General features: G+C 39.2%; 1 protein-coding gene across 1 annotated transcript in view; it reads left to right on the top strand.

Annotated features, from left to right (window-relative positions):
* Positions 1-16,206, top strand: part of LOC105936162 (general transcription factor IIF subunit 2) — an 80,303-nt gene that overhangs the window by 53,383 nt on the left and 10,714 nt on the right. The window contains exon 6 of the mRNA XM_012876845.3: positions 14,252-14,333. Within this exon, the coding sequence (XP_012732299.2) occupies positions 14,252-14,333 (82 nt within the window). The remainder of the gene's footprint in view (positions 1-14,251; positions 14,334-16,206) is intronic.

Here is a 16,206-nt window from a genome sequence, read left to right as displayed (position 1 = left end):
AGAATGTATCCCCCCCTAGGTTAAAACATGAATGACCAGAGGGGGGGGACATCTACAAACTGCTGGATTTATTCTGCCTCTTGATGGGCTGCCCATGACCTAGAGCTGCTGAGAAACACTATTTCAGGATGAAATGTGCTTCAGTGTTTTGCTATTAAATTGATGTGAATTTCCCTTAATGGTGCTATGTTTAATAGATTGGCATGAATACATTCAGTTTTTACACTATTTCACACTCAGTTTACATTTTGGCTCTTAAAAAAAAGAAAAAGGTGTGGTATGAATTATTCTTTCCCATGGGCCTATTTCTTAGTCTCCATTTGCATCTTGAATATTAAGGACGAGTCGCCCGCCGTGACTCTGTGGATCAGCTTTGTCTGATAATTGTGCAGTTTACAGCGTGTTTGACCTTTTAAGCTGCTGCCCACGACTTCGGTGAAATCTGTTAATGGTCCGCCCAGCTCATAAAGCTTTGCGATGCCCTTTGGCTAAAGCTTTGTGTTTCTGTTGAACCCTTAATCCTTTGAGAAGGTCTGCAGTCATTTGCTCAAACACAGCAGGGAGAGAGCCGGCCAGTGTCACATTTAAGACATAACTTACTGCACCAGTCACTTGATCTTTTTCCTGACGCGGTTTAACCAGCGTGTGTGAGCGCTGTGTAACGGCAGCAGTGTGGCCTATATATTTATTTAAAAACATTTTTTTCCTGTTAACGTAAAGTCTCTGTAGTCCCTAACACGGCTTGATGGGCAGGCAGAAAGCAGGTACGTGCCTACAATTGCGAACCAATGTGGGAGAAAAGTTAAGTGCATTTTCAAAAATAAAATCAAACCACACACAGTTGAACGTACTTGATGTTTCTGCTCTTTGCAGTTGAGTTTTCTGGCACAAAGCACTTAAATGAACATTGAATTCACTGTGATTTTCAAACGTAGGACCCGTTTGAAACACGATCGACTGCAGTTTTTGATCTTTTTGTGTCGAAGTTTGCAAGATGATAAAATAACCTCTCAAAATGACAACCTTCAATCAAACACACGTCTGTAGAAGTTGGTTTTGTTGGTCAGAAGGCAAATCTCTTTAGATTAAAAAACAGAATTATGCTTTGAAAGACTGGAATCAAAATGTTATATATATATATTTTGTCTTTGTGCATTTGTTAGTAGAGTTTTATAGTTATATCTGGGAGCTTTCTAAAAGAGGAAAAGCTGAGGGTTGCTGCTGGAGTTGCTGTGGTTTATTCGCTTTGGGCAAAGATGTTTGCCTTTTATTTCTTTCCTTTCAGCTATATTTATTTGAAATTTCAAAGACAAGAAGCCTAAAAATCATTGGTTGTCAATTAAGGAAACTGAAAAGTTGAGCTGTATTAGTGTAGAGAGAGACTTTCTAGACTTTCTAGTTTACATTGGCTAAAATAGTCTGATCTTGGGATATTGTTTTTTTATTGATGCTAGGTGTGCTAATCATGCTTAAGGTTGATATAAGAGACTAAAGACAGTTTAACATGTCAACTCTGTAATCGTTTTGTCTTTGTTCTGTGACACATCTTTACCAAAATGATTTTCAATTATGATCTGTGACAGCAGGAAGGCTAGAAATAAACAAATTGAGAGCTACTCTTATATCTTTTTAATAACATTTCTTATAAAGAGTGGCTAAAACTCTTCACCAGGTCAGAGCTCTATAAAAACCAGAGTCCAGAAATTGACCTCAGAGTTCTGCATCTCTGTCTTTTACAGGAAAATGTTTTATAATATATATATATATATATATATATATATATATATATTATTTATTTTTTTAAATTTTTTTTTGTACCTCAGCCTTGTACCTTAAAAAAAATCTACGTAAAGAAAATATGGTTTCCATATTTTTATTTGAACAAACTTAGCATCTTTGATTGACCTTCTTTTTATTCAATTTAAATTAATCATTTATTAAACTGTGATTAGCTTTTTTTCTCTTTTGTGGCAGTACCAATAATAACAACTTGTAAATCTGCTAGAAATCCTTTTCGATACTACTTTAATCACACGTATATATTTAGTTTCAAGTATTTTTTAAATGCCTCGGCTTGATTTCTGTTCTCAAATCTGTTTGATTGCGAAGGAGCTCTGTGCGATTTTATTACTGAGACACAAAGGTTGAAGTTTGTTTGATTACACTCTGTATCATAGCTTAAAACATCACAATGCTGTTGTTTATAAAAGGTATTTTGAAATATTCACGTTACATCTTTTCTATGAGACCTTTAAGTCAATTATAATGTATGCATGTATGCGTTGACAAATATTCACAGAGCTCGTTGGAGCTGATTGTTTTTCCTCTTTATGCAAACTGGTACATCTAAAAAAACTTTGGATATCATGAAGACTTTCAATACATATTGTGACTCATTTCAGAGTGTTAAACTTATATACTTTGAAGATAAATTACACGTGCATTGAAATATTTCCAGCCTCTGTGTCTTGTAGTTTTGATGATTATGGAATGTAACACCATGACTTTCCAATATTTAACTTGTACTAATTTTCTGAGGACCTCAACGTTGGGTTTTCATTATCTGTGAGCCATATTAATAAAAAAGGACAAGAAATAAAGGCTGGAAATGTTTTCCACGCTGTGTGTAATATATTATGTGCATATATTATACTAGTATCACTTTCTGAAATGAGTGGGGAAAAATACTGAACTTCTCACCACATTTATATCAAATTTTGGGGTCAGAAATACAAATTCACTACAAGAAAGTGATAAATATTTCATGTTGGTACTTTTTGCTGAGGGTCATTGCGTTTGATCTCACCAACGCCACGAAATCCCAGTTTCTACACCTGCAAGGAAGCAAAAGAGCCTCATGAATGATGAGTGCGTAGGAGAATTAGGATATTGAATGTCTGCTTGAAGGTGTTGACCACAACATTGATGTAGTATTTAAGAGTTTCAATTTGAAGCCAGTCAACTGTTTGTCTCAAGCGTTCCTCCCACACACAGAAGCCTTGAGCTACTCTTGGCTGTGCTCTGTCTTTTCTCTCTCGTTCCTTTCTTCGTGTTTAGAAAGAAGAAGAATCTTCCTAGATGCCACATCCGTCCAAGCTATGGAGAAGGAAGCAATGAATGGAAACGGGGGGGGGGGAGAAGTGGGTCGTTTCTCCTTGACCCTTCCTGCCGACTGTAACTTTGTGCAGCTAGAAACGAAGTGTCAAGATATCCGCTGCATCTCTGCATACATGTTCCTCGTGTGTGGAGTTATTTTTTGTTGTTTGTTGTTGTTGTTTTTTTTCCAATGCTCTGGCGCTTGCCGGCCAAATAATTGCACATAATTGCATCCATTTGTGGGAAAAGGCACAGATGAACATTAGTGAGATCAGTGACATGTACTGCAAAGTGCTGGCTGCCTTTAAGAGAGTCTCGCGGGCGGTCGATGAAATGTTGTGCTACACGCGTCAAGTGGTTACTATGGCGACTGAGGCCATTGCACCTGATTTTTCTTTTTCTTCAATATTAATTAGCGCCGAATACCTCCAGTGTGTGTGCAGATGCGTTTGGCCTTCTATCGGCTAACCTCCTGTGTCACGGGAGCTCTGAGTGCAGCACCGGCGCCTTCATGCTTTCCCAAAAGTGAGCCTGATTATCAGCACGTTTTGTTACAAAGTCTTTGTTCTTTGTTTTGTTATCAACTTTTAAAAAGAAAACTTCAAAGTTGTTCGTTATTTATATATCTATCTATAGAGAGATGTATAGATAGATGTATAGATATATATGTGTGCGTATATGTATATTATTAAAGGGAAAGAGGCACACGGCATCAACCAGTTCACCTTTTTGTTCAAAAGCGGAGAAATAAACAAGGATGTCACACATATTTAATTCGGATGATTTTCTTGTCTGTGTCAGTGTCTTTGCACTGCTCTTCCGCAATTATTCATGGGCTGTCAAGTGTGTGACACTTTTTGGAGAATAATAATTGCAGCTAAATTACATCAATTTGAAGGGATCCTTTTTCCACCAAGCTTCAGATCTAGATGATGTTTTGCTAATTTGGACCATTTCCATTATACAGGATCTCTGCATTCATGCCATATAAGTGTGTTTGCCCACCTTTTTTTTTTCCTCGTTCATTTGTGTTGACATGGAGCTGCACATTTTATTAAACTGCCATTGTCGCCACACCACCATGTTCAATGCTACCATCACAAACGACACCTAGGAAGTAATATTTGTAGCATTCAACAGTCAGATGAGCTGCAGCTTTAAAATAAAGCCATTCCTGCTGTAAGCAGTCATTATTTATTATAGATAAGTATTATTACACTGTGAGGGAGCTCTTGCTTTAAAAATGTTTTACTAATATTTTAACACAAAGACAATTCATTTGAAGTTAAATTTTAAACTGCCTTTAGCAATTTGCAAGGTTAGCACAGCTAGCATTACTAAAACAGCTTCACTCTCTCTTGCTCTCTCACAGCCAGAATATGCGGCCATATTAAATAAATTAGAATATGCATTTCTAAGAAGCTTGTTTGTAAAGGTAATCATCTATAAAAATGGTTTTTTTTTTATTGGTCTGATGTATTCTAAGCATAAATGCTGTGTTTTTATTGGCTGAAGGTGGAAAAGAAATAGCAAAAAAAAAAGCGTTTAAAACATTATCGGTCTATGTTAATCTACATAATGTATTTCTCTTACTGCAATAAATTACCCTTTCAATAATGTTCTAATTTATTGCATATGACAAACCAGTCTGATATGTTTGTGTTTTTAAAACTCTTCAATGATGCTGAAAGTAGCCAACATTGAGTCTTTTTCACTAGGCAGGAGCATTTACACAGGGCTGTTGTATATTAGACCTAGTAGTGCATTGATTGGATTTATGATTTTTTTTTTTGAAAGGTGGATCATCACTCCTAGCTAACATCATGGCGTATCTCTTACAGAAAAAACTTCATGTCTTCCATGTGGAGTTATTTCTTGTATGACATCTTATCTATTACTATTAATATGGCATTAATTATGATTATATAGCTATTTAACACTAAAATTGGGATTAATAAGGAGCCCTTCAGATAAAAAACTATTTTCTTACTACCTTTTCAAATATTAAAGACAAATATTTTCCAGAAGTATTTCCTGAGCGGCGAAGTGGATGAATTTGACTCGAACTCGCGTTTGTATACAGAGTGAATCAGGTCAACAGTGTATGTGCTGATGCTTCTCAGGGCCAGCGCGCGAGCACAAATATTTTTTTACACTGTTTTGAAATGTGGGAGGACATCTGTAAAGCAATGAGTGCCTCAGCAGTGGTGATAGACAGCCTTGTTATTATGTGGACAATACACCTCATCATCCAAGCAACAAAAGAGGCTAAGGAGCAGCGGATGCTGGATGACAGGTGATCCTGCTGTGCCTCCGTCGTCAGATGCTGACGACTGACGCTTTGGATGACGACTGAGGAGCAGAGATGTCTTTTCACTGGATTTTCTTCTGTTCTCGCACATTTATTTATTTATTTTTTAAAGCGGGAGCATTTAGGAGAAACAACGAGAGAGTGAAAGAAATGAAAAAGGACTCAGTTGTGGTCAAAGACGAAACAGACTGATTTACCAGGAAGTCACAAGTGAAGAGCCGAGTGTTTCTCAGATTGTTAAAATATATTTAACACCCAGTCTCTCTCCTTGGTGGTGTTATTTGAGCTGGTCGTTGTCAAAGCTTCGTCACCGTCTGAAGGATCACGATCTCGATTTGCTCCTTCTGCCTCTTCACAGCATTTTCTTCTGGTTTGATTACATGCTTAATGTCACATTTTTGGGCTGCTGTGCCCTTTATTTTTTTTAACATATGAGGAAACGAAGCCCATGCCAAATCCCCCAACAATGCACAATAGGCTTAGCTGTTGCCAAAGTAACGCCAACGCTCACCAACTGGACTCCACTGTTTCCTGGCCAGTTTATTAAAAATGAGAGAGATAGAAAAATAACAATTGGAGAGGAGAAGAATAGCCCCCCCGGAGGCTTTGGGATAAAGCTTGTGGGCTGAATGGTTGAATAATCGGCCGAAGCACCTTTACAAATGCACCGCGGGGAAAATAATTTTCCAAGGTGATTCAGAAGTGACAGAAAATGTCAGGATGTGGGTTTTGATGGTTTTATTGCAGCCTGTTTAAACCATTACTGGTTCATAGTTGGGGAAAAACAATGACTTCATCTTTCTGTAGTGGATAAATGGCAAAGCGCTCATGCAGGGTTATTCAAACTCAAACTTGGCCATTTTGAATTTTACAAGCGGACAATGGCCATGTCTTAGTTGAGCTTCGTGCCTGAGATAATTCACTGACAAAAATATACTATGCATCAGAATAACTAATCTAATTTGGACGTCCTTTGGGTACGTGTCCAGACCAGCAGTTGGCATTTAATTTATTTTCTTTTGGAGAAGAGGCCATATATAGATGCCCATAGTCTTTCTGTTATAATGGACTTTGAATAGTTTGAAATGAATAGTTTGATGAGCTGTGACAAGGTCTTCTGCTGATCTTGTCTGTTATAACTTTGCTTTCAGCTAGACTCTGGGCTTCAGAGGGCATGCGTGGTAGCACCAGAAGCAGCGTTTCTATAGCAGTCGAAACAGAGAACGCCTCATCAACACATTTAACACAAACCTGATCCATCTTACGGATGTTACTTCATAACAGAACATATTACAGGGCTTCAAGCAAGAATGGTTTTACCAGAAGCATCAACATCTGATACACAATTGCTGGGTATCGCTGTTGCTTGATAGAAGCTAAGATGTATGTTTTATGTAAGTCGATGCGTGTTTCCCAGCACTTGGAAGAGTTATATAGGAGTCATGCTGTGGGTTTCTAAGGGGCCGTTTGGTCGTAATGTGAGATTAATCTGCATGCAGATGTCATATTGGCCAAATGTTGCAACCAACTTGCATGTGAGGGCGCCCAGACAGAAATTTTTCTTAAGTCGGAAATATTTAAAGCTATAGTTGGTAATCCTGTTCAGAAACACCTTTTGTTATACTGGGTAAGATCGTCCTTCCATCCTGAAAGTAATCAATACATCATGTATTCAGAAATAGGAGGTTAAAAAAACGATCTCCATGGGAGCTGCAGACCTGTAAAAACTCTGACCAATAGTTCGGTCCGAAGGGCAGGGATTGGTCAGAGTTTTGTTCCTGTTCTCACCCCCCTCTCTCCCTCAAGTTCTGGGGTTTCACCTTATCTATTGGTCGTCCCACATGCCAATCATTCTGATATGCTCACGTAACGCCAGTGTCCGTGCTCGTTCCTTGTTAGTTTCCGCTTGCTGGCTCCATGTACACTCTGGTTAGCTTAGCGGTTAGCTTTGGTGTTAGCCGTTCATTGTGGCTCCGCTGTTCTCACCGTAGACTTTGAACGTGGCTGAGAGTTGCAAGAAGCAAACTGCATAAAAGTTTATTAGAAGAGGAGGAAGGCCTCAGTAGAAAGAAATAAGACCAGAATGGATTTGAGAGAGTTTTTTTCACAGGATCCCCCTGAGGAGCAGACAAGCAGGAAAGAAGGTCTTGTGCATGCACAGTTATTCAAAAAGGGACTTGCGGACACTTCCTGAAATATCGGCAACTCCACCTTTTTAAGGCTTTTGCCAATGTTCCTAAAAGAGGATGTTTCAGCAGATTCCCCGGAGGACCAGACTGTGTGCAATATTGAGATAATTGAGAGTTACTCCACAGGCCTCAGTTAGCATGTCAGAATTCAACCAGGGCTGTCATAAACCGACTGAAAATGTATGGCTTGTTTGGAAGGCTTCACAGGAGAAAGTATCTTCTTTGCAAACAGAAATTGGGATCTGATTGAACCGCAACACCTCTGGGACAATGCCCTGCACAGCACCATGTCTGTTCACCCTCTTCACTGCAAACTTCTCCATTAGCTCAGCTGATTACCACCTTTTCGCAGGTGACCCTGCAATAGTCTGCCTGGTCACAGGTGGGTACGACACCTGGAAGACAGTGGACACAGGACTTTGTGGACTGGTACCAGCGGAACCACTTCCTGATCAATGCTGCGAAAACCATGGAGCTGGTCATAGATTTCCAGGGATGAAGATTCCCCACAACAACACCGGGGATCATCCATGGAACTGATGTGGAGATAGTGGACTCTTAAAAGTACCTGGGTGTTCACCTGAACAATAACCTGGACTGGAGCCACAACACAGATGCTCTTTACAGCACAGGACTGAGCAGACTCGACCTGCTGAGGAGACTGAGGTCTTTTGGAGTACAGGGGACGCTCCTGAAGACCTTCTTTGACTCTGTAGTGGCATCAGCCATCTTCTGTGGCGCGATCTGTTGAAGCAGCAGCTTCTCTGTTAGTTGAGAGGAAACCGTTAGATAAGCTCATCAGGAGCACAAATAAATGTCTTTATTTGTGCCCCGTAGGGGAAATATCCTTTCAGTACAGCCCATCAAGACGAGACATACATGGGTAGACCAGAGACTGCGACCGCAGTCTTGCAGAGTGGAGAAAGGAAGACATTAGGATGGTTGTGGGGGGGGGAAAGAGTTCATTAGCCGCACTGTCTCTCTGACAATTAGATCAATGCAAGAAAAAACCCTCAGAACAAAAAAGCAAGCATACAGACAACATCATAAGCAGACATATCTCAGGTGGGAGGGTTTTCAGGTGGGGGCATTCAAGTCCAGCAGCACCTACACCTGCATCAAACTTAGGTTCCTGTCACAGGGGAGAGAAACATCAGGCACAGCGAATGCCATGGGGCACAGGGTCATGTATTTATCGCTATGTTTGTGTGTGTGTGTGTCGGTATGGGCCCATGACTGACCAGCTGACCCCCCCCCCCCCACCCCAACCGTAGTCTTAGATGGTATAATATCAGCAGTTCAAGAAGGGCACTGTTCGAGTTCACAGGTTTTAGGATGCCCCCCTTGACCCAGTGCAGGTGATGGGAGACAGAAGGACTCTAACAAAAATCACATCACTGTTGGACACAGTCTCCCACCCCATGCATGAAGCTGTTGCAGAACTGCAGAGCTCTTTTCAGAGTGCTGCATCTTAGATGCACAAAGAAGCGTTATCACAGATCCTTCCTCCCAGCAGCTTTTACACTTCATAACCATCACGTCTACCAAGAAACTCAATACGTGTTTACATCCGTGCGGTTATCAGCAGTTTTTCCATTGTTTTTTTAAAGTGGTCTGTTGTTGTTTTTTATGCACAATTATACATGCACATTTTATTCACTGTCCAAATCCCTCCACTCAGTTGCACATTTCCTTTAATCTGAGCATACAGCTTTTAACAACTGTATAGTGCTTTTTTCTTCTGTTGCAAACTTTTTCCCCTTCCTTGCTGCTGGTACTCCTAAATGTCCCCACTGTGGGACAATAAGGGATGTTTCTATTCTTTCTATTGTAATACAATATATCGGTACAAACACCTCATACCAACTATAAAGCACGGTGTTGGAGGGATGAGGATTCGGTCCTGTTCTGGGTCCTGAGTCAGCCGGGAACACCTCAGTATACCAAAGTATTCCAGAGGTAAATGCGAGGTTATCTATCCAACGGCTGACGCTTGGCTTCTCGTATTGTTTCATAATTTTTAGGGATTGCCAGGACCCGTGTAAAACCCCGATTTTGTTTTACAAGCAGAGCTGTGGTGTTCTGATCTGTGCAGATCACCATTTAGTGTCTTGATTAGCTGAAAACCTATCCGGATGGATGCATTGTGTAGTGTCACCCAGACCTGTACATCTCATCATGCTTGACTCACAGAGGAGCATGTTAACCATGCAACATTAGGCATTTTAACTGTGCTTGGGATGATGTGGAGGCCTTTAGCCGTAGTGATTTGAAAATGTTTTGGCCAAAAGCCTTTCAGATGTAGATTAGTCATCCAGCCACCAGATATTGTTCTCCAACATTATGCTGCTTTGACCATACCTCAGAATTGAGTGTAATACTTTTATGCTGATCAGGATCTTCAGATAGCATTCAGAACAGATGATTAACAAATGTTTTTTGATGAGTTGGATGATTGCAAAACTCAGCAACAGAGAAAATACTGAGTATAAGCAGCAGTTCTGAGACCTTAATGGCTAATATATGCAATAGAAAACTATATAATCTTGACTGCCTACCTTTAAAGCTGCTGTTACAAACATTCCAGATGTAGTGGTGATTTAAATCCTCAAACTAAATCCCTAGCCAGTGAAGTAAAGATCTAACAGCACACAGGCTTAAATCGGAGGACACCGGACTTTCGCTCAGTTCTTTCTGAAAACGTTTTAGACGACAATGATGTCCAGATCTTGGACTGGCAGAATAGACGGTTTGGAAGAGATGTGAAAGAAGACTTCTTGGGCAAAAGTTAAATCGCCATCACTAAACAGAGGGGGAGGATTTCACTCACACCAAGCAATAGCTTCTAACGACCCAGGACAGTGGCTGATGGGTCATTGATTTACACCTGACTGAGAATGTGCCTAGGAGGATGGGCCAACATGTCCTTAAAAACAGCAGAACACCAACTACAGGTTGCTCAGTGTGAGCCATTAGAAATGACAAAGACTCCTTGATAGGCGTCAAAACGTTTTCAGAAATAACTGAGCAAAAGTCCGCTTGCCTCCGAATTAAGCCCGTTTGCTGTTGCACTAACCCAGAAGAGGCATTAAAATTATAACCTGTGAAAATACAATTTGAAGTTTTCAAATGTGATTTAATCTATTAAGGAGAAGTGCTATTTAATCTAGCCTGCGGCTCTATGTGAAAAAGGAATTGTCCAATGAACCTCATAACTAGCCGTGCCACCAATTACTCAACAGCTGGCATCAATCATTTGCAAGACCTGTCAGCGAGTCTTTTGTATCGCTATGTAGGAATTTTGATTTGCTTTTCTTTAAACGTTCGTTTTAATCTAGGCTCCTTGGAGGGTTTTCAGGCAGGAACGCCTTGTTTTAGTTCATGCCAAAACATCAAAATTTAATTTAAGACCAGACTTTGACTAGGCCAACAAACTGCACTGCAAAAGCGGATCTAAAATTAAGTAAAATGTTCTTAAAGTTAGTGTATTTATCCTTGATTTGAGCAGGTAAATAAGATTGTCTGCCAATAGAATGAGCATTTTGACCCCTAAAATAAGATAATTAGACATCCTGCACTTGAAATAAGATGATTGAGATGAATTGTTCATATTTTAAGTGCAAAATTCTCATTCCATTGGCAAATCATCTTATTTACCTGCTCAAATAAAGGACAGATACACAAATTTTAAGAACATTTTACTTATTTCCAGTTCCATTTTTGCAGTGTGTAATTAAGTTTTTGTTTAGCTGTTCACAGAAAGAGTTGCTGGTGTGGTTCATGTATAATGTGCTTGAGCTTCTTAAATGATGAATTAACTGTGATTATCTGCATCCTGGTTACTGCCTGCCTTGTAAAGTGAAGAAATCACTTAAACAGAACCTGCCTAACATGAAGCACGCTCAAAAGGCAACACATCATGCCCCAATCTAAAGAAATTAAAAAAACAAATGAGAAAGAAAGTGGACCTGTCGATGTATTCCTGATCCAACAAGACCAAGACTTGGCAAACTGAGCAAAAAGAACACAAACTGTCCAGAAAAACATATTTATGATCCCCCAAGACTTTTGGTAAAATATTCTATTGGTTAATGAGACAAAAGTACATGTTTTGAAGATATGCAGCCCATAAAATCTGGCCTAAACTAAACTAGCATTTAAAAAAAAGAAAAAGAAAATCATGACCAGCAGTCGATTAAGGTGGTGGTTGTTTTATCTTCTGGGACTTTCCTGCTGCTTCAGAACCTGCATGACTTGCTGTAAATGATGGAACGATGAATCGGGCTCTCTACCGCAAAATCCATCAGGAGAATGGCGAATTTTTGACACACTTAGTCTAAATTTGGGCTTAAATCTGAGATGTGAATCCCTTTTGATGTGAATGACAAAGACCAGTGGGGCAAATTCCCCCCACACACATCTAGCGAGGTACAGGAGTAATGGCTATTTTGGCAAATGCTTGATGGCAGCTGTTTCTGCTGAGGATGGCACAACCGGTTATTAGCTTTAGGCGGCAATTACTTTTTCACCCAGCGCAAGGTTGGCTTGCAAAGGTCCTCTTTCACTTTATGCATGAAATCATTCACTGAAAACTGTGTTTTTGTATTTACTCAGGCTGTCTTTGATGTTGAAATAAGTTCTACGATTAAATTATTTTAGGGAAAACACACTTTTGTGGTGTAATGACTTGCCATGCTCTATGCAGTTAAAATTAGATCTCTGAAGCCTCGTGGCCCTTAAACTTTGATGCCTCTGAGGACGGGCTCTTTAATTGCAGCTTCTTCTGAGACCTCCTGAGCCACCTGAACGTAAACACTTTCTTTCTTGTGTGTCTTCTGCCGCTGTGGGAGTCAGGATGGGAAACGGTTGGTAAATTACAGCCATCTGAACAGATTCTGTGTGGGTTCAGGTCAGTTTTAGAGGTCTGGCTGACATCTAGAGAAGCTGCTGGCTTTTTTTTTTATCATGGCTTGGTTTCTTTTACTGGGCTAAAGGTGCATCTCTATAAAAAAAATCGATTTTATACAGAAAAACATGGATTGAGCAGGAGAGAAACGTTGCATTGGTAACTTATGTGCCATGAGTGCTTTCTCAGATATAATGCATAGTTTTAGAGACCCTATCTTTGTCAACATAAAAGATGCAGAATTTATTCGTCTGTCTGATTTGTATAAACTAAAGAAATACATGTCATGGTTTTAGTAAGTTATTCTAAATGCTAATTTATCTGAGTATTTATCCTTTAACCATCAGCTGGACCTCCTTTGTAGTTAAAATCAGTTTTGAATTTCTTTTTTTCTGCACATGTTGAGAAGGAACAGAAATAATTTTATATTAAAGAATCATATTTGTTACCTCTCACGTCTGATTATTATCTCTGGGTTGTACATAACGTACAAAGCAAGTTTCCAACATAGGAAGACAAAAACAGGTCAATAAAGCCAATTAAGGCTCTAAAATCAACGTGGAGCCATTTTATTGAGGCTCACCGACTCTGCTGGCCTGATTTCCTCGGGGAGCACTCTCCAATATTTAGTTTCAATCACCAAAAGCTCTGCAGAATCTTCATCCCTGCATCAGAGAGGGCAAACTGCTCGGCTCAAGGGTTCTAGTGGATGTGCAACAACAAAATCAGGTTTGATTTGCATGATTGTCTTGGTTCTTGGTTTCGCAGCACAAATTTAAATGTTAGGGATGATTACTGGCTTGATGGAGGAGGCAAGTAACAGGCTTTTGCAGAAGTTATGACTTGAGTAAATAAAGGCACATAATATGGTCTTTGTGCATTTGGAAAAATAAATAAATAAATGAACAAGGAAGGAACATTTTTGACTCACTTGCCAATAAAAGCATATTGCCATACTTCATTTTTTAGCAAGCTTTGCATTTTCTTATAGGGAAATTAAATTAGATTAGATGTTTTCTAGACGATTATTTTCACAGTAGGATAGGTTGTCAATTAGTGCAGGCAGAGCAAACACTAGGCCTGCCTCTAAAAACCTATATTTTGGGTAAGGACTCTTTAGCTAAAGCAGAAGTGCGTCCGCTGTCGCCATAAATCCAAATAGTGCAGACAGTAAGGAAGGAGTTAGAAAAAGGAGCCTGTATGCTTCCTCTCTTAGCTCCTTTAGCATGGGAACCTTGCGATGTCCCTTACTGCCGCTTAATGAGCTATAAGGAATCCCATGATCCTTTGCGTGACAGAATGTATACATTAAATGCAGCTGGACACAATTATAGATGTTAATTAGAGCATGAAAAAAAGAAAACCCAATAATGTGCCCTGTGGGTTCCCATATTTCAAAGATTTGTATTTTGTTTTTGACACACTTGCCAAAAGTGTGTCAAAAATAAAAAAAACATTTAGGTGACTAAGTTTTGAAAAAAATTACAGTAATAAAACAATAAAAAGAAACTGTAGGGGGTAGTGGGCATACATTAAATGCAGCTGGACACAATTATAGATGTTAATGGGAGCATGAAAAAAAAAAGAAAACCCAATAATGTGCCCTGCGGGTTCCCATATTTCAATGATTTGTATTTTATTTTTATTCATTTATTTGCTTTGAACAAGCATTCCCCCCTCCTCACAGAATGAGTTAATCTGCTATGTCAGAATCACAGTGAAGCAGCCGGGTCACCGTTTCTCTTTCAGATGAAATCAGTCTGGAGGGGACGGTGGTGCACAGAGCCGAATGCCGACCAGTCGTCTCTGACAGCTACATGAAGGTGAAGAGGTGAGTGAAGTCCAGGCCCTTTAGCTCAAAGGGTCAGATTTCACATGTTTCATTTACACAGGATGAATGATTGCCATGTGTTCTGAAATCAGTCATTTAAACCCTTTTCTGCAAATAATGTTACATATAATTAAATTTTATTTATATAGCACCAATTCATGATACATGTCATCTCAAGGCACTTTCCAAAGTCAAATTCAGTCATATTATACAGATTGGTCAAAATTTCCTCTCTAAGAAAACCCAGTTGATTGCATCAAGTCTTGACAAGCAGCATTCACTCCTGGGGAACCGTAGAGCCACACGGAGAGTCGTCTGCATTGTCCATGGCTTTGCAGCAATCCCTCATACTGAGCAAGCATGGAGCGACAGTGGAAAGAAAAAACACCCATTAGCGGGAAGGAAAAACCTCCAGCAGAACCAGGCTCAGTATGAACGGTCATCTGCCTCGACCGACTGTGGGTTAAAAGAAGATATATAGCCTGTTCAACTGAGACACAAATAAATCCCTTGGAGAAAATCTAAAAATAAGCAAAGACACGGTGGCATAAGTGTGCACACCCTTTTAAATCAATACCAATCAATACCTGAAACCTTTTTTTTTTTTTCCCTTTGTGTGCACTTCTTCTGACTTATACTTTTAAATATTGAAATGTTTCAATGCCTTGTAACCTCTCTGCAAACTTTATCTGAAACACACAAAGGAACAACGGTCAGAAAACCTGGTTCCAATTAATTATGTTCACCATTATCGACGAGAAATGTGAACACAAGAAGACTTAATGTTGAATTAACACTGCAAAAACGGATCTAAAAATAAGTAAAATGTTATTAAAGTTAGTGTACTTATCCTTGATTTGAGCAGGTAAAAAAGATTATCTGCCAATGGAGTGAGTATTTTTACCCCTAAAATAAGATAATTAGACATGCTGCACTTGAAATAAGACGATTGAGATGAATTGTTCTTATTTTAAGTGCAAAAATCTTATTCCATTGGCAAATCATCTTATTTTTTCTGCTCAAATCAAGGACAAATACACACATTTTAAGAAAATATTACTTATTTCTTGTTCCGTTTTTGCAGTGAATTGAAAAGGCGCTTCTTCTAAGTATTAGTCGAAGGATTCTCACAGTAATGCCGCCAGGTTATTAAAGCTTTTTATTTTAGATATTTTATTCCTGCAGCAATTAAGTTTCACTTGAATTGTTGAAAGTTTCATTTTACTACAACATAAAAACAGTTTAACACGTGGCTACACTTATCAGAGCCCCTGTTAGAAACAATCTGGCAGTTCTGAAATAAAATCTGTTCATAGGAGGCAAGGTTAAAAACCTTTTTCAAACAATAAATGGCTTTTGCGTTACTAATGCAGCAGCCTTGGGGAATGCCTGTAAAAATCAAAGTCTCTGAGAAAAGTTTTGCTTTAGCGACACCAATCTATAAAGAAAACCCAGAAATGATTTAAAAAAGTCTAAAAACGATCATCAAACAATTAAAAGACAAGCACCTAAAATCCACCCAAGAGGTGCAAAAAGATATATCAATAATTTGCATATCTATTAATCTGTCAAAATTATATTGACATATTTAAGGGATTAAATCAGAGGATTTCCTTTTTTTCCCCCCACAAAATAATGCAAAACCAACCTAAGCCTTAAAACAAAGTTATGCAAACTTGCAGTCATGTCCGATATTTAGTGAAAATGAACACCAAACACAGTGAAGGGGAGAGGTCTGTTGCGTAACCAAAGTTGTTTTGTTTTTAAACCGCTTAACGACGCAAAATCAAGAGAGGTGAGCTGATTTCATGTCAACCCTAACCCTGCTGCTGATTTGTTTACAGCTCAACACTCGAGTCCACCGGTCTTTGTG

Source organism: Fundulus heteroclitus, chromosome 7, assembly GCF_011125445.2.
Source record: "Fundulus heteroclitus isolate FHET01 chromosome 7, MU-UCD_Fhet_4.1, whole genome shotgun sequence".
NCBI classification, from domain to species: Eukaryota; Metazoa; Chordata; class Actinopteri; order Cyprinodontiformes; family Fundulidae; genus Fundulus; species Fundulus heteroclitus.
The sequence above is the reverse complement of the archived record's forward strand: the minus strand, read 5'-3'. Positions and strand labels throughout refer to the sequence as shown.